This window comes from Corylus avellana, chromosome 11 (assembly GCF_965113065.1).
Source record: "Corylus avellana chromosome 11, dhCorAvel1.hap1.2, whole genome shotgun sequence".
In the NCBI taxonomy this organism is placed as follows: domain Eukaryota; kingdom Viridiplantae; phylum Streptophyta; class Magnoliopsida; order Fagales; family Betulaceae; genus Corylus; species Corylus avellana.
In genome coordinates this window covers 2,170,308-2,188,943 of record NC_142500.1, presented here as the reverse complement: position 1 = coordinate 2,188,943, position 18,636 = coordinate 2,170,308, and the positions used below count along the sequence as shown (strand labels likewise).

The 18,636-nt window shown below is 36.2% G+C and overlaps 2 protein-coding genes across 4 annotated transcripts in view; both read right to left on the bottom strand.

Moving 5' to 3' along the window:
• LOC132166437 (putative ABC transporter B family member 8) overlaps positions 1 to 5,415 on the bottom strand; it is a 7,374-nt gene extending 1,959 nt beyond the window's left edge. The window contains exons 1-7 of the mRNA XM_088511760.1: positions 5,155 to 5,415; positions 5,011 to 5,065; positions 4,400 to 4,578; positions 3,664 to 4,121; positions 1,980 to 2,520; positions 1,561 to 1,740; positions 3 to 719 (exon numbers count right to left, since the gene is read on the bottom strand). Of these exons, the coding sequence (XP_088367886.1) occupies positions 3 to 719; positions 1,561 to 1,740; positions 1,980 to 2,520; positions 3,664 to 4,121; positions 4,400 to 4,578; positions 5,011 to 5,065; positions 5,155 to 5,415 (2,391 nt within the window). The remainder of the gene's footprint in view (positions 1 to 2; positions 720 to 1,560; positions 1,741 to 1,979; positions 2,521 to 3,663; positions 4,122 to 4,399; positions 4,579 to 5,010; positions 5,066 to 5,154) is intronic.
• Positions 5,416 to 12,006: 6,591 nt separating this feature from the next.
• Positions 12,007 to 18,465, bottom strand: LOC132166457 (initiator tRNA phosphoribosyl transferase family protein). 3 transcript variants are annotated; one of them, XM_059577272.2, is made up of 7 exons: positions 18,127 to 18,465; positions 17,830 to 17,987; positions 16,882 to 17,581; positions 13,922 to 14,022; positions 13,719 to 13,827; positions 13,236 to 13,295; positions 12,007 to 12,657 (listed from the first exon to the last, which is right to left on the bottom strand). In XM_059577272.2, exons 1-7 carry the CDS (start codon positions 18,419 to 18,421, stop codon positions 12,467 to 12,469), a joined length of 1,614 nt encoding a protein of 537 aa, XP_059433255.2. In that variant the 5' UTR covers positions 18,422 to 18,465; the 3' UTR covers positions 12,007 to 12,466. The 3 variants fall into 3 exon arrangements, with proteins under 3 accessions (XP_059433255.2, XP_059433257.2, XP_059433256.2); XM_059577274.2 differs by having other exon boundaries at positions 17,830 to 17,982; positions 18,127 to 18,316; XM_059577273.2 differs by lacking the exons at positions 13,719 to 13,827; positions 13,922 to 14,022.
• Between the last annotated feature and the right edge of the window lie 171 nt (positions 18,466 to 18,636).

The window sequence follows — 18,636 nt, the reverse complement described above, 5'->3', positions numbered from 1 at the left end:
ACTCTGTCTGCGACAAGGGATTTCACCATGGAAGCCTCGTTGCTCAATCTTGAACATAAGGCGCCGCTGGAGTTTTGCTCTTCATCGAACCAAGCCGTTTCAAAAGTCAATATCTTCTCGAGCATTCTCAGTCGTATTCTCTTCGTCAGCCGCTCTCCCATATAAGCAAAATTGTAGTGCTGCAAGAGGTTCATTGTGATGGAAATGAATGTAAGTAAAGAGAAAATGAGGGAATATGTGCGGATTCTGGCGCGCATTTCTTCGTGGCTTTCTGCAAAGAAAGCCGCTATCATGCCTCCTATGGTTAAGGCATAAACGGGTTGGACTGCCCCGAAAGCTACAGCGGATAAACTTCCGATCAAGCCTTGCTTCCATTCTGGAGCGTTCAAACAGAGAAGCCGGAAAAAGTAAGGCGTCGGGCGAGATATTACAAGAGATGGGTTATCGACGGTCAAGGGTGATTTTGAGAAAACTATAGGGCTTGATCTTGCGGTGCTAAGCCGGCTAGCACTGCTTCTTGCGACTGAAGAAACGTGCACTTCAGAGCTTTGGTCTTGGTCGTCGCAGCTGAATTGTCTCTGTAGTTTTGCTAGTTTGGCATAGTGACCATTTTTTCGGTTGATGAGGTCGTTATGTGAACCTATTTCGATTATGCAACCGCCACCAACTACTGCTATGAGGTCTGCATTTCGAACTGTAGAGAGCTTATGGGCAACCACCTGATTTTAATCAACAATAATAGTTAGTTACTAATGCAGGGTGATATATATATATATATTATCTAACAAGTGGTTCACATTACACTTATTACGTCCGCCACAAAGATGTGAAATTAACAAGCATTTCACATTACACTTATTATGTCCGCCACTAAGATGTGAAATATGTTATCGCAGTTCATATATGACACATATTTCTATAAAATGGGGATTATCACATGAGTTTGTAAGCTATGGCAAAACCACCTTGATGGGTGGAGGGTTATGATGCAACCCCAAATTTCTTTAAAAATCCATAAAATATATATTTTTATGAGTATCCCCATTGTAAAATTTATTTTTGCACCTCCCCCTAATATATACATATATATTAACTTTTGTTCCCCATCCTTCAAGTTCTAATTCTATTTTTATTTGTAAGAAGATTATAGTAAAAAGTTGTAGTACCTCGAACATTTTCCTATGAGGTTAGGTGTGCATCAATCCCATTGATACTTTTATTGTTACTCTGTGTTCCATTTTCTAGCAAGAATCAAAAACTCACATGCAATTTCCCATAAATTTCAGAATGCATGTCATTTTTTCTTTTACTTTTGTCTTTGTCACCTAATGTAGTGCATAATGTTAAGAAGAAACCCATCTAAATTTGATGATCATAAACACCAATTTCCTTAGTTCCCTTCATCCAAAAGGGAGAGGAAAGAGCAATCCTATTAATTAATCAGTTGGTTGTAATAATATCTTTGTTTTTTTGAGTACTTTAGGTATCGCTAATTGGAAACCGAAAGAGTTAAGATTATTCTAAAAGACAAATCATGAATATTGGAAGTGGGTAAATTACCAGGGTGGTTCTTCCCATGGAGGCTTGATCAAGGGCAGTTTGGACCAATACTTCTGATTCGGAGTCAAGGGCACTTGTTGCTTCATCAAGTAGGAGAATCACAGGGTTCTTGATGATGGCTCTGGCTATAGCAATTCGCTGCTTTTGTCCGCCTGATAATAATCCCCCTCTTTCACCAACCTGCAGCCACAATATCTAAGATTATACCAATACTATTCTTAATCTACTTATTATAAAATTCAATACAGAATTTGATCAAGAATTATGAGATAATATGATATATAGTGAAAATTAACCTTTGAATCAATACTAGTAAAAAAAAAAATGAATGGTTGATTTTCACTATGATGTAACCTTAGTTGAATAGCAGTATTGCAGTTTACTAAATAATATTACTACGTAATAACTAGCATACTCACCTTTGTTTCATATCCTTCGGGAAGTTGCCTAATGAAGTTATGAGCATTGGCGGCCGTGGCTGCAGCCATGACTTCATCCATGGTGGCATCAAGCTTACCAAACCTTATATTGTTCACTATTGATGTCCCAAATAGTGCATGCTCTTGACTAACAAGTCCCATTTTCCCTCTTATCCATTTCAACTGTAGTGACTTTATATCCACACCATCAATTCGCACTATTCCTTCATCTGCATCATAAAATCGTTGCACCAATGCAATTGCTGTGGATTTTCCACTTCCACTAGCACCAACAAGAGCAACAGTTGTCCCTGCTCCAACTTTAAGATTGAAATCTTTGAGAACAATAGAATCTGGACGAGAAGGGTATGTGAATTTGACACACTCGAATTCTATTTCTCCCCTAATTTTGTCCAATACAAGTCCTTTAGTATTTTCACCATCAATTAAGGGTACCCGGCTGATCCTATCAATGATTCGTGTAGCAGCAACTGAGGCTTCGGTGAAGTACTTCACATCTGGAAGCGCCATGCCAAGGGATCTGCATTGCATTCACCATTTTGGTTAAAAGATGTCACTATACGTTGACTATATTAGAAAGAAAACTGTAATATATTCAGTAGGGGAGTGCTTGATGCAAACAAGTATATAATATATAACCATAAATCAAAATATATTAGAAATGTAAATCAAATAGGATTTATTCGGTATCTTAATACTATGCCAGGTGGTATCAGAGCAATGGTCCTGCTTGCACAAATCAATACGCTAAACATAAGTTGTTTTACAAGGAAAAATAATTTGAAGATATTACAAGGTGGTATCAGAGCAATTCGGCTCTGCAAACCTTAGGAATGATTTCAACTAGGACATTAGTATATAAGCATGTGCTACATTCTCGTTATACAAGCTTAACCCTAAGGCAATTAGGATGACTCCTTATTCGAGTGGTATGTATGAGGGTAGCCGACACAACCACACCACGGTGTGGGCTATATGTACAAGTATCCTATCTTTAGTGAGTAACCCAAGGGGTGCCTTGGGCAATCAAGTAGGGTTCCCAATATATTGAACATTTCTTTGTGGCCGCGCACGGGGGTGTACCATAAGGTTCAATGAGATGCGCCAACCTTAACCGTATGAAGGTTAATTGCATCTGTGGACGTATGTATGAGGATAGCCGACACAACCACACCACGATGTGGGCTATATGTACAGGTATCCTATATATCTTTAGTGAGTCACCCAAGGAGTGCCTTGGAAAATCAAGTAGGGTTCCCAATATATTGAGCATTAATTTCTTTGTGGCCACGCTTGGGGGTGTACCATAACCGGCCTTAACCATACGAAGGTTAATTGCATGTATGGGTATAGCCAAGGGGAAGGGTTATCATGATGTAAATGCATAGTAGTAGTGCTCCAAAGTTGTTTTAATTAAGAGCTAAAATAATTTGGGGGTGTTGCAACAAATTAAAGGTCCTATATGTTACTTAAAAACTAAGTTCTAACCCTAGGCATACACCCTCATGCAATAAGCTCAATCAGTGAGCCTGTAATTTAGGAATCTTAAGTTAATTAGGCTTTACTATGATCTAAAATTTATACTAGATCTCAAAATAACCAGAAATTAATATGCTTCAAGAGATATGCATGCAATGAAAAAATTGAGCAAGAAGCCACATACAGTCCACTTAATATGAAGGAGATTCCAGCCGCATAGATCCTTCCTCCACTTTCACCTTTGTACATAATCAAATGACTTCCGTACCAAGCGAGAAGAGCCCATATTGCAAAAGAGAGCCCTGTACTTCCAACAGCCAATCCTTTGGCAATGCCTTGCTTAATTCCCAGGCTGCTTGTTCTATCCAATATTGATGAATATTTCTCAACAATTATCCTCTCTGCAGTGAATGAAAGAACTGTTTTAATGGAGCTCAGAGCCTGCTCAATGATGGTGTTTGATTTGCTGTACTCCTCGTAGGACTTCTTGGACAGATAGAGAAGATATTTGCCATAAATCATTCCAGGTATAATTAGAAAAACTAGTGTTGGGAAGGCTACTAAAGACAGCCTCCAAGAAAAGTAAGTGGAGAATGCAAGCCCTGATAAGAAAACTGATGAGTGCATCAAAAACTTGGGCGCCTGAAATTAAAATAAGAAACAAAAAAGAATTTTGAAACAAGTTAATTAATTTTTCTGTATTGATTTTTCACTTAGAAAATTAACTACACATTGATATGTACATATAGATCTTGAACATATATGTAATTAATTAGGAGATACATCAAGAACGAAGAACCTTCAAATCAGCTGTCATCTAATTAATCACTTTCCTTTTAAAAGATATACATGAAAAGTTGCATTACAATGTTTTCCGTTTTTCGAATGGAATGTTTAGATATAACATGAGATTCTTTTACCTTTTCACTCAGAACTTCTTGTATGAGAGAAGTATCTTTTGATATGCTATTGATGATCTCTGCAGTAGTTGCTTCTTGTGAATCAAAAAACCCAACTTCTTGTCGGAGAACAGCTTCCAAATACTTGTAACGAATTTTCAGCACCTGTCGCTCACTGGTTTTACTCCAGCAGTAACCTTCTGCAACCATTAACTATTTCTTTAGTCTAGAAGCCACCTTAGTTATATATATATATATATATATATAGATCTCAAATGAGGCAAGGGCCGGTTTGATAATTTTAACGATGACCCAAAGAAAATTAAATTGGTCCTTTTGTTTTAGAAGGTAATGTATATTCAAAGAGTAATTTCTTCTTCTTCTTTTTTCCAATTACTTATTTCAAGACTAGGGCATTCTAGGGTTTCATAAAATGACCTTTTTTTTTCTTTTTTTTTTTTCATTCTGTTAAATATGGCGGATGTCTCCTTATTCCACTACAAACTAAACTAAATCGAGAGATACTATTTGGAACAGAATGGGGACTAATTTAATTTGCGATAAATAATACCAAACACCACATTGTCCTCAGAAAGCAAAGCAAACGAAGGTAAAAGTTATTTCGAAATTACCCATAAAAGCCGCCACCATTACTGCTAATCCCAAGTATACGAAGTACAAACTGCACTGTTAACAGAACCCGAAAAGAGGAAATGAGAGAGAGAGAGAGAAAGAGAGAAAGAGAGAGCGAGAGAGAGAGAGAGTTGACAACTAACCTTTTCAACCTCGTCCATGAAATTCCCATGATTTTGTTGGGTCTTATTACCATAACCCAAATTATTCATGAGACGGCTAGCAAAGACCAACAAGCAGTTTGTAGAGATGCCATCCCCAATAGCACCAATGGTACCAAACAACATCAACATAATATCAACCCAATCAGCGTATCTGAAAATTATGGCTGTCGAAATCTTGTCCTTCCTTCTCAATATCGACATCCCTCCTCTCTCCAACTCATTCTTCCCTGGAGAAGCCATTAATTGTACCTTTTAAAAAACCTCACTCGAGTATTTGCAAGAGGAAAAAGCAAAAGGTTGTGCATATATATATACAAAGACTTAAGTTGCTCAAAGAAATGGTCTTTATATAAATATATAGGGATAGATGATGACTCGTGATTTCCATGAAGCAACCTTTATATCATAAGCATTATGCATGTGGGGCTGTCCTGTACTTAAAGATATATAGTCTTTTTATGTTTTGGTGGTTGTTACTTTCAATAACATGAGAGCAAGGGGTAACCCATTTGTAATGTTCAAGAAAGATGACTATGACCAGTACTACTGGCCAATTGGCCATTTTTGTTTTTGTGCCCTTTCTTTTTCTTTTCCTTCGCTTAATTTAGTTGTTGTGATCTGAGATCACTTTGAAAACATGTCCTTTCATGTCGGCTTTGTTATTAATTATTGAAACCATGCTATTATAAAAGATCCATTATTAATGCTAGCCTACACGAGCCTATTTCGAAAAAACTCATATTAATTATTTCCTCTAATCCAAGGTCCGAGAGAAAGAGTACAAAAAAAGGAATTTAAAAAATAAAAAATTGGGCCTAAGTCGATAGTAATTCTTCTCAAAGCTTGTAAAATAATTTATGTCAAGATTATAATTAATTAAAAATGCTGGCCGGTGGTTGGTTAAAGGACATTAATTAATCTAGCTATAATTTTCCCAATTCTGCCATACTTAATTAATTTATTATATTATTATACGTGAGAGAGAGAGAGAGAGAGATTATCATGGCTGAGAGTTGTGAAATTTCCGTAAAGCATATTCCTCTATCTTTCCAGTGAGCTGCATGCACTGATTCTGTTCTCATCCCACTAGCCATGTCCCGAGTTGGATTTGCTGGACTCATTCTCTCTCTCTCTCTCTCTCTCTCTCTCTCTCTCTAAATAATAATGAGCATAAAAATATATTTCGATGGTTTTGTTCCATTATTTTCTCTCTCTCATTATCTTTCTTAAACTTTATTAATTTGCGAATATAGGACGACTCTCTCTTGCGAGATATCGAGCCCTACTCATAGATATTTTGACGTTTCCCTTCGCGTTTCCTAGAATGCATGATAATAAAGTTTAATTACAAACCAATAACATATCTTTTTTTTTTGCATTATAAGGTACCTTTGCTCTTTAACGTATATAACCTACCTATATAATCAAATATTTCCTGTAGATATGAGGTGATTTCCATGAGATACGAGATCTCCGTGACATATGAGATCTTTCTTAAACAATCCATCACATATATAATGTAGTACCAGTACTTTATAGTTTATGCCATACTCTAACTTTGTTATTCCTTTACTTTCTTTCCTCTTTTGGCATATTAAGTGATACAAAGCAATGTCACTATGAAGTCCCTATACCTCATACCTTACCCCAATGTAGATGCATAAGCATCCCTTCTCTCCAGCCATGAATACATGTTCCAAAAGTACTATAGACCTGTTATTAAGTTTGCTCAAAAAAAAAAAACATTAACTTAAGCTTTTGAGATAAATAGTGTTTAATATAGTATTAGAGCAAATGTTCTAATTTGGGCCCCCATCATGGGCCGGGGGTGGTAGCGAGCCACCCCCCTCCCCTTGGCAGCCACCCATCAATTTTTTTTTTTTTTTTTTTTCAAAAAAGAATAATTTTTAAGTTTTTTGGTGTGTGGGTGAGAGAGAGAGAGGGAGAGGCATACTCCATATCAAAGTGTGGAATTGTCCATCTTATAAGCGCGTGTTGAAAAAATGATGATGTGGGAATAATAGTGGAAGCAATATAGAGAATAAATACAAATAACTTACAGGTGGTTCGATGTTAATTAGACACGTACGACCACCACTCAAAATACCCCTAAGGGCTACATGGTGCTCATTATCTTGATTTGTCTACAATACAAAGGTCATTATTTATAGGATAATGTCTAAATACAATTATTGTAATCAAATCCCCTTAATTTGATTACAATCCCAATATATGATTACAATCAACTCATAAATAGAGAATATTTGATAATAGCATAATTATGGAATATACGAAAAATATTATATATTTTCTATATATTCTAACATAATTTAGAGCGTCAAATTCTCAAAATTTAGTTAGTGTTGTTTAAACTATTCAAATGACACCTTCTAAGGGTGAAACTAGAATTTTTGGAGAGGAGGGAAAAAAATGGTGGGTCCAATTTCATAAAAATACCTAAAATTTAGAACAATTTTTTTAAAAATTTATGACGTTTTTTAAATTTCAGGTGCCCCGAACCCCAGTGCTAGGGGTGGCTTTGGCCCTGATTTCACTTGACCCTGCATTGTCATTCAGATTCGAGGCAGCAGTGTTTTGCTATGTTTTGCATTCTTTTCCCGATCTTTATCTTATCAGAATTAAAATGAGTCCCACATCTCCATCCAGAGGCCAGGTTTTGGATGCCATTACCATGATAAGAAATTGGTAGATTCTCATTCTCTAATCTGATTTTTGCATCAAGCAATGGATTGTTTATTAAAATATAATTAACTTATTCATTGGGTGATATAAATGAATTTCACCATTAAGGAATGGCATGTTCTAATTTGCTACGTCAGAATGGCACTTGGCGCGCGCGTGTCTGGCCTTTTTCCACTACATCCGGACTATTCCCACTTCCTATAAAAATGTATCAAAAGAGAAGAATATTTGCACATATTCCTTTATATATATATATATATATATATATATATATATTCCTTTCATTTTCCATATACATGCAATGATATAATATATTTGAGAAGTAATATACATTGAATTTGCCCACACGCTTTTCCTCGTCCATTTTAGTATTTTACACGTCCATGAATATGTTGTGATTAATTCAGATAAAGTGTCTGTAATTTTTCTCAATCGTTAAACGCACGTTTAATCTTTTATATGGGAGAAACATGGATGCCACGTCCGGCATTTTAGCCATAAACCAAGCTAAAGTAGCTCACGTAGGTTATAGGTTAGGGCAAAAGTAATTAAGGCGTGCTATTTTCAATTAGTGGGGGATTAATAAACAATTATATTTGTGAGACAATGTGGAGGTATCACTCTCCTTGAACAAGCCTAATTTATTTTCCGAAACTAGTCAAAGCCATCAGCCTCGCAAAGCTCGTCACAGCACTCATGAGTCATAAAATGCTTTTTATTACGCATGTGAATCATGTGCATCAAATATATTTGTATCTGTCTAATCTAGTACGGACACATGGGAAATGTTCAAAAGCATTTTATATATATAGTAACCAAAGGACGCCATGTTTTGAGACAGGCCGGCCGCTGTTTCCGGGAAAATCCCGAAGAGTGTTTCAAGTTAAAGGCTTAAAGCAGCCACGACTTGGAGATGCGTGAATTGTGATCGAATCCTCATCGATCAGTTGGGTTGTTAAAAAAGAAAAAGGCTTCTTTATGTATGTCTCTAACAATAACACGTGATTTTACAAAGAACTTTATCATTAATCACGATAAGAGAAACTAAGATAAAGGAAGAGTACACGTACATCAGTAACATCACCCTTTTGAAGTGGTTTTTGAACCAAAATTTGATTCTGCAATGTAGTTGTGGTTTACCAACAACCATTGATTATGTTTTGGATAAGAATAAAATTACTTTTCACATTCATTTTATAGTTTAAGCGATTTTACTTTTGTTTTTGTTTTTGTTTTTTTAAGTGATCACTAAATTGAAAAGTTACTTGAAACACATCACGTCAGCCAGTGTAAAATATGTGTAATAAATAAGTATGAAGAGTAATATTATTCTTTAGATAAAGTTTTGAATAATGTTATTTAGTAAATTGTTATACAACTGAGATAACGTGACAATGAAAATCAGTCTTTGAATTTTTTTTTTTTAAAAAAATGCTAATCCAATGGTTGATTTTTACTAACGCATTATCAAGTTGTATGGCAATCATATAGTAGTATATTAAATAGCCTCATATACTATAAAGTCTTTTTTTTTTTTTTTTTCAAAATTGGGTTTGATAAATGTTTGTCTTTCTCGAATCTAATCTATTAAACTCATATATGTTCTTAAAACTATTAGAAAACATATGTAAAAATCACATATTTTAAAGACATGCGTCAATCTAATTGACCGAATTAAAAGAACATGACTTTGTCCTAATGCTTTCAAATCAAAGTCTGTTTTCTCCTGATCATTACGTGGTAAGGGTGGGGCAGCAGCGCATACAATGACTATTTCACGATTTACCCATTAAAATAATATACATCAACTTTGTTGAGTAACAACAGACAAAAATATAAACTATCAAAAAAAAAAAAAAATTAATTTATATTAAACAAAGATGCGTGCACTTGATTAATTTTAACTTTATATTTAGAAAGTGGATTCGGAGCTGTGGTGGGCCCTGCTCTCTTTAAACTCAGGCCGCTAATTTTGCTTGTTGGCACTGTTTAATACGTGTATAAAGTTCTAAGGAAAAGGTAGGCATTTAGATTGGATGGGTTGGTTGGTTAACTCTTAATTTTTTTTTTTTTTTTTTTTTTTGTGTGTGTGCGTGTGTCAAGTAAGAATGACTATGAAAGGTTCAAAAAAAAATTTCACTTTCAAAGAGGAGAGAATATAATATTAAATTACAAAGCTTTTAGGTCTTTTTTTTTTTTTTTTTTTTGAAATGATTTTAGGTCATTTGTTAGTTTTGAATAATATTGCATGGTGATGCCATTGATCACATAGTTCATCTCATATCATATCATGAATACCAACAAAAGATGTAGGGAATGACATCAAAAGATGGATATCAATGATGATTAAGTTAGTATGAAAGGTTGATGAATTTAGTGATAGAATTAGAAATTTAAATTTGGAGTTAAAAAATATTGGGAAAAAAAAAACAATATAGTTTGGAGGGGAAAACATGGTCGGGCAAGGACAGAACTAGCATTTGGAGTTTGGAGGAGCCAAACTAAACATTAAAAGAAATTGGGGTAGTAAAATTCTACTTATAAAAGGATTATAAGAGCATTTTAGAAAAAAACAAAATTGGGGAAAACATGGTGGCTCGCGGAGCTTCAACCACCCCCTAAACCACCATGTTATTTCGCTTCTGTCCTTGGGTGAGTCCTTTTCTTAGAGAGTATTAGAAAATGAGAGTAATAAGGATGGTACAATATGATGTGTGAATGTGCATGGGTTGCATGTCCTCTTATGTGAAGGGCCTATGAATGATGTACAATTTCGGCAAGGTGTAATTAGGTGATAGGGTGTGGCATTTGGCTAAGCGTGATGTCTAATCTGTGTTCTCTAGTGAGGCGTGCCATTGGCCAGGTGTCTCTTACTGAAGGAGTATCATCTTGGTCAAATGTGACACTGAATTTCTTGCATGCTTGTCAAGCTACAAATGTTATCAAGTATTGTGTTGGACTATGCGCCCGCTGACAAGTTAAGGATATCGCCTATTTTTTCACTGAAAATAACGGGATCATTAAGATGAAGCTATGGGAAGTTATATAATACGCCATCTTCTAATTGTTATCTAAGCAGTTGTTGTGTTGGCTTTCTTGGCCTATTAGAGCTTGTAACTAGGACCTGACTCCCCAGTTCTAGGCAATATTTTCAATTTGGGCTAATCGGGCGGATACTCCATATATAACATTATATATATACATTTTTTTTTCCAATGTTAAAAAAAAAAAAAAAAAAAAAAAAAAAAGCTAGCATGAATATTTGATTGTCACAACTTGCAAAGACAATGAAAGCTGCATTTCACTGTAAAATAGAACGTTAACATCAAATCACAGGATCTAGATATTAAAAACATATTTATCTCTCTCTCTCTCTCTCTTTCTTTCCTTTCTTCTTTTTGGTAATATAATCTTCTTTGTCAAGATGAGCATACATAATGTTGCTTTTGTGTGGAAAAGACACACTTGACTTATCAATCATTCTAAAGCAGAATCAAACGAGCCAAGGAGGTCCACCATTTTTAGTGCAAGTGGAAACGAGGGTCCAATTATGGATTACCATGCTGTTTACCTTCTTACTTACTTGCATTCTGTTTTTTATTAGAGAAATCTCTTTCTACAAGGAATTCAAAAAGTTTTGTACAACAATAAAATAAATAAACAATTATAATGCTATGGCCATAACATTGACAGAATAATGCTATGGCCATGCAGAATGTTGGATGAGATCCTGCCCTAGTGAATGCCCACCCCATAAAACCTTACACTGGGACCAGCTGCAGCAGCTCCAGAGCTTTGACCACTTCTTTTTCTTTTTTTCTACATAATTATGAGAAGGAGATAGCATAATCATGCCAATTATGTGCAATTTATTCAGCTTTTTAGATGAGTCTAGCTTCCCTCTTTCTTCTTTTCTTTGTTTATGCTCCTTTCCTTGGCATTAAGGTAAAGTTAAATCAATATAAAGCTCTAAAGTAGGGCTTTAAGCGACAAAAGCCAAGTGGTAAAAAAAACAAATAAATAAATTTTTTTTAAAAAAAATCATCTAGAGTTATATTATATAGCAATCCTCTTGTGTAATGAGTAATAGAAAGAACAGTAGCAATAGAAAGCCTGCTTTCAAATGAGTGATACAGCAATCCTCTTGAGTTTTCAACCAGAAAATTTAGGTCATTGTGTAATGAGGTGAAACAATTAGATGGAAAATAACATTGAACTTGGCTCAATCCTAGTGGCTAAAAAACAACCCTCCAACCTTGTTTCCATTGGGAAAAATAATACATAAAATTGAAGGGAGAAAAAAATGTGCTCCAACTGCAACACAAAACTGGCAATAAAAATTGTTCTTAAAAAATACTTCAATATGAACAGCTCAACCATACAAAGGTTTAGATACTGAGGGGGCATTGGCCAAAAAACTCAAACCATATCAGCATATGTTAGCTCTGACGTGGCTTTATGGGGGTGATCAAGATAAATCTGCAGCACAAGCTTATGGGGAACCCTGTAACTTGCAAAAATTTAGAATATATTCATTATTTACCCAAGCAACTACTTCTGTAGGCTTTGGAGAGACATTTTGAGAAAATTATTGCATGTCTGGGGCTGTCTGAGGCTCTGAGCCGCCTCTTCCACCACTTAGAAAACCAAAAACTTGCTTCAAGTTTCCTCTGGATGGCCGAGCATTTGTTGCAAATTTACAGATATATACGAGTCGTCGTCGCATCTCCCATTTAGTAATACATGTCTCATTGAAGGATTTCCCATTGTCGAAGGTTCCTAAACATGAAAGTTTGAATTTAGAAAATACTCGAGCATAGAAAAAGATAGCAGTTACTCCATACATCAATCATTATGGGATGTTAGTAAAAAATGATTAAAAAATACTTATAGATAGAAAAAAGGTCACAACAATACAATGGAAGACCATGCTTAAGACAATCAGCTAGTTTGCAGAGACATGATTGAGGGATATGCACACCCAACGAATCCATTGGTGAAATAGAAAAAAATATATATATCATGAGAAATTGCCCTTCAACCATGAACATTGGCTGGGCAATTTTAGACATCTCTTTCAGGGCCTCACAGTGTAGATGCTTAGCAAAGGAAGGATGCACACTATCTACCTATCGTACCACATATATGTATTGAAACTGTGTTCAATGCTGATGCCCATTGGGCTTTGTAGCCAAGAAATGTTTCATTTTGAGTTTTTTAATTAATGAAAAAGTTGCTTATCTGGGAAAAAAGAAAAAGATAGTAAAAAGAGTGAAATAATTGGATTTTATTCCAAAAAGGAATAGGCTATAAATGTTAAAAATATATTGAACTTGTTGCAAGATAAGGTAACGCACCTCCATCATTGAATAATGATGTCAAGATAGCAAGACAAACGCACACACTTATATCTTCCCCTGAAAAGTGAAGATACATGAATATGTTAGCAAGCAGGCATTTGGGAAGCCGATGTAAACAAAAAAAGTTCCATTCCATTTTCTTAGGGCTTGATCATACAGAAGTTCAGAAAGGGCTAAGTTAAAATAAGATGGTCTGCAGATGGTCTGCAGAAAATGAGATCTGAACCGAAATAAAAACAGTAACAATATAACACAACACCAACACTAATTTGAAGAAACAAGGGAATAATGTTCTTTAATTTCTATAAGAGATCCTGTAAATAACAAGAAAAAAAAAAATCATTGTAAATGATTACAACGATAAAATAAAAGTACACTTGCGCTTAGTTAAAATAATTTCATGTCCTTAACTTGGCACATCTAATCCCATTTTAATTAGTAAATACATAATACCCCTAGTGAAGAGAAATTAGTCTTTACCGTCATGGCAACATACGAGAAGTGTCTTTCCTTGGCTAAGATTCAATTTCGCAAAGTTTACCGCAGAAGGAAGATTGCTTAATAAGGAAAACCGATCCAATTTTGACGTCTGGCCAATAAAAGCCAAAGTCAGCAGAATAACTTTCAAAATTAAAAATTAAAAATTAAAAAAACAAAACAAAAACTTATCCTTTTACTTGTACCACTATAGGAAGATGCAAATACGCTTCAGCATCTGAAAGACTGAGAGAGATAGACTCTCGATCACAATTCAAGATGCAATCAACATTAGACACATTTGCAGCTGCACCAAAGAATATAAACTAAAGGGTGAGCCAAGTGAAAATTAGCAGGTTATGAATTACTGCTTAAATAATTTTGCAGGAGAAATACAATAGGAAAGAGAACAAATAAGTGTAATATGAATACACAATAAGCATAGCACCTGTATCTAGAGACCATAAAACCCAATTACGAAGATGAACAGCAACCCAACACAAAGGATATGTTCATAAGCATAGAAATCTAGAAGGATAAGGTGAGATGAGGCATGGGGGGATAGGGGGTTGTTTCACCAAACCATTCTATCAGCCGGCGTTTTCAACACAATATTTACTATCCACTATTGATGCATTTCCACATCATATATCATATCCATGTTCAAAACTTAGGATAATGCAACTACTGAACTTCCTATGATTCTAGTCCAGCGAAGAAAATAGTGCTGTATATCTAACTTGATGGCAAATTGTGTCCATAAGGCATTGCTTGGTCCATTTTTCGAAGAATGAAATCTCATTATACTACAAACACCTAAATTTTCTTTGTTTTTTGATTGCCGGGGTATCTGGGGCTTCGCCCCGACTACATCCCCCGGAAACCAAGCAAAAGAAAGGGAGAATATAAGGATTTCCACCATTATTTTTTTTCATAAATAATTAAATCTTATAAAAAGCACAAAGGGGTGTGACCCAAGTACATAGGAAGTATAAAAGAGAAACACCCAATTAAGAAAAAGAACACAACACAAATTGAGAAATTCTAAGAAATTAAAAAAAAAAAATGAGAATAGTTGTAAGCAAACATCCAAACACAAAAGATGTAAACATAATGGCTTTAAACTCTATCACCATCCTCTCATAATCTTCGAAACTTCTAGCATTGCGTTCTCTCCAAATACACTACATTAAACATAGAGAATCTTCCAAGCTTATATATTACATTGGCTTTCGAACTGGCCTCTTCAACAAGTCAACAGTTCCACCACCCGTTGGGCATTGAGATTTGACCCACTCTATCCCAAAAAGAAGAAAGTATCAATACCCATATCTCTAGCTACTTCGCAATGGAGTAAAAGATGATAAATGGTTTTCTTACTTACACATACATCATCAATCCACCACTATGATGTTTCTCTTTCTCAAGTTATCTAAAGTTAAAATCTTCCCTAAAGTTATCGTCAATATAAAGAACGCCACTCTCAAACAAGCCTTATTTCTCCAAATGCTCTTCCAAGAAAAATGAGAGCAAGGGCAGAGAAAAAAGATCTAACTTCAAACACCCATATTTTGGATCTGTTCATAAGCATAGAAAAAAGCCTCCATCGTCGTAGCACAACGTCATAACCACTTCTCCAAAAGAACTCAGTCAAGAAGAAGCAAATTTCTATCCACCAAACCATCTGAGAATATCTTTTTTGAAAATATGGAGTATAAATCTTTGGCCAACTTACCAGATGGAATTTGAATTCATCACTGACTTCACCCCACAAGAAATCCCACTAATGTTTCCCAATACAATTAGCAACACCAACAAAGATGGGGAAAAGGGACAAATGATAAGTAGGAAAATTGGAAAGAGTACTTTTAATCAAAGTGATCCTACAACCCTAAGACAAATAAAGCCGCCTCCAACTAGCCAAACGACATTCCATCTTCTCAATAATACCATCCCAAATTGATTTTGCCTTAAAAGAAGCCCCCAACGGAAGACCGAGGTACTTCTTAGGCAAAGAGAAAACCCTACAATCATGGATACGAGCCAAGCCTTCAACATCGTCCACGGTGCCAATAGGAACTAACCCTGATTTAGCCAAGTTAATTTTCAAACTTGAGACAGCTTCAAAGCATAAGAAAAGACTGGTTTGGAACAGTGTGAGGGATGCCTTGGAGCAGGCATTTCGTTGCTCCAAGGCATGGAAACTACATGTTATTTTTTTTCCACTAGATTTTGTTTTAGAATATATTCGACCCCACTTAGACGAACATCCTGACTTTGTCTCTGTGTTATTGGATCTTTATTTGTAGGTTTTATAGTTATTTAGTTTGGGCTTTGTAGTCCAAGTCATACTAGGATTAAGTTTAATATCTGGAAATATTGATGTAACACTTTTAATTTAATAGAGAACATGAGAATTTTGCAGCAATTATGCTTGATATATATTTGATGCAATTCTTCTTAGATGTGTGATGTCGAGGAAATCCAAGGTGTGATGCCCAAAAATAACTCTGCTTTTGCACCAACTCTTTTGCTAAAGTTCTCCTCATAAAACCCTAAGCCCCTCATCCATCAAACAACTTCCAAACTACCCGAGAATTAATTTTACTGATCTCAGGACTGTTCACAGCACCCTAAACAGCAGCTCAAAACTTGGGTCTTCCTCATCGTTCCACCTCCAAACCCTACATTATTCCTTGCCCTGTTTTTAAGAAACCTAAATCCCCTAACTTTTATCTACCTTTACCACTATAAAACCCTCATCCTAGCTTTTTCTAAACCCTACAACAAGTTACTGTTCAGAACCTGCTACGACTTTGCTCCCTTCTTCCAGCTCCTTTAAACCCTTCAAAATCCAAACTTTTTGACTCGATTTGAACCATAACCCTAGAAACATCCGGTGCTTGCTGACTGCTGTCTTAGATCAGATTTGGTGCAAATCGGCTTTGTCCTATGCCAACTTTCTTTCATTTCCTGTATTAATTTATGGTTAAATATTCTTCTCCCTTTTTGAGTATGTAACTCACCATAAATGTTCAAAGGTATGAAACCATAAAGCACACTAACTTCATATTGTGATGAACAAAGTTTTGGAAATCTAAGAAACCAGCAATAGTGGGTCACAAAAACAAAAACAAAAAAGATGATAATTGTTGATTTAGCATACCAGGTTGGGATGTGCCAACTGCAAGATTTGTTGAACCCAGCCAAGAAATTGCACAATCTTCATCAGAAGACTTGATATCAATTTCAAAGTGTGTGATATCCAACGGTAGTGGCACTTCTCCGTTTGAAAAATGAACCGAGCTCTCTAACAACTTTGGGGCCTTCACTGTGACCTGAGGAGCATTTTGTCCCCTATGGGCACGATATACTCGATCCTTTTCAACTATATCTGCTACCTTCTGATTACACAAATCAGGCCCAGAGTTTATAAGATCATAGGCATGATTCCAGAAAAGATTAGGTGATAAACCCCTTGCCCAGCTTTCTTCATCATCTCCTGCTCCTGCTATATAATTCCAGCTAAACTCTGAGGTAGACCTGTGTTGAATTACGCCACTTGAGGAAGAGGCAGTAAGAAGTATAATGGGTGTGAAATCCCATGAATCATGGTCAGGCACCTCATTTAACCAGATGACAGTTTTTTGCGAAATCCATAAAGGGCGTAAGGGCTTTTTCAAGCAGAATGCTAGAGAGGCAATATCAGCACCACTTGCATTTAACTGTTTAGTCCACTCTTCTAACCGATCCTCAATAGAGGCCTTCTCTGTTTCAGAAACCCAGAGGGGAAGATGCAAGGAGCAGTCCCAATCAAGAGCGACCCCCCTTATACTTTCATCATCCTGATGAGAAGCATTTGACTCCTGTTCAAAATCAAGCCAGCACAAAGAGAAATGGAATATGTTTATGACTTGGGAGCATTACTGCCAACTTAATGCATAAGGGGAGAATGATATCAATAGGTAAATGCTATGCGCAAATCAACTTATGCATACTCATCTTGCTAAAACAATATAACAGCAATCACTCAGAAATAAACACAAACTTGAAAAAGGAAAAGGCAAGCCCAAATTCTCAAACTTTCATTAAACTAAATTATAGCAGCACTCACCCGATTCGTTTGCGCCGCAGTATCAAGCATACTGTTCAAATGATTGCGAATGCACCGATTCAGAACACAAGTCCAAATGGGTATCGTCTTTGACATGCTGTCGGGAAACCGTTTCCCTCTCCTAGTGGAATCAACTATAATACACCCTCCTTTCTGTCCTACCCATAAAAAACAAAACATATAAAATTGCCAACACCAACACAAAAGCAAGAAAAAAAAAGTTCGAAAAGATTTCAAATTTGCTTCAATTGGGACTCCGAATATAGTTAAGGAACAACAAGAAAGCTAAGCTTATACCGGCGAGGTGAGCGACGTGGAGGTTGAGGCGAGAGGTGCTGAAGGACCAATTGTTGGTGTGGCCGTCGGTGGACTTGAAGTAACAGGTGGAGTGGAACTTGGAAGAGTACCAGGAGCCGCACCGGAGGTTCGCGAGGAGAGGGAGGTCCGGCCATAGCTGGGCAATCTCGCCGACGAAGATGGAGTCCTCGTAGATCGATCTCAGAGCATTGTACAGCGTATTATCTCTCTTCTTTATGCTCCTCGCCGCTCTGTATATGCTCAGATTCGTCGTCGTCGGGGTGTAGTCCTCCATGGGTGTTTCGGGCGCGCAAGAGGTGGTTTGGTCCGTTTGGAACAAGATAGTACTAGGTTTTTACTTTTAGTCTGTTGGGAAGCTGCCACGTTAAGCTTGTGTCATGTCTTCGGGAAGCTTAAGGAGTCAGAACAGCACGTGAGCTGTTTATTCGGGCGTCCCTTATTAGTGGGCCTGTTTCTTTTATTTAGTGGGTCTGCTGTGTTTCGAGTCCA

Excerpts from the sequence above, each read along its gene's own strand:
- LOC132166457 (XM_059577272.2), bottom strand. The coding sequence starts at position 18,421 with ATGGAGGACTACACCCCGACGACGACGAATCTGAGCATATACAGAGCG. Across the intron at positions 17,988-18,126 it reads CCACGTCGCTCACCTCGCCG|GACAGAAAGGAGGGTGTATT; the intron begins GTATAAGCTTAG and ends TTTTATGGGTAG. Across the intron at positions 13,296-13,718 it reads TCTCGTATGTTGCCATGACG|GGGAAGATATAAGTGTGTGC; the intron begins GTAAAGACTAAT and ends TTCACTTTTCAG.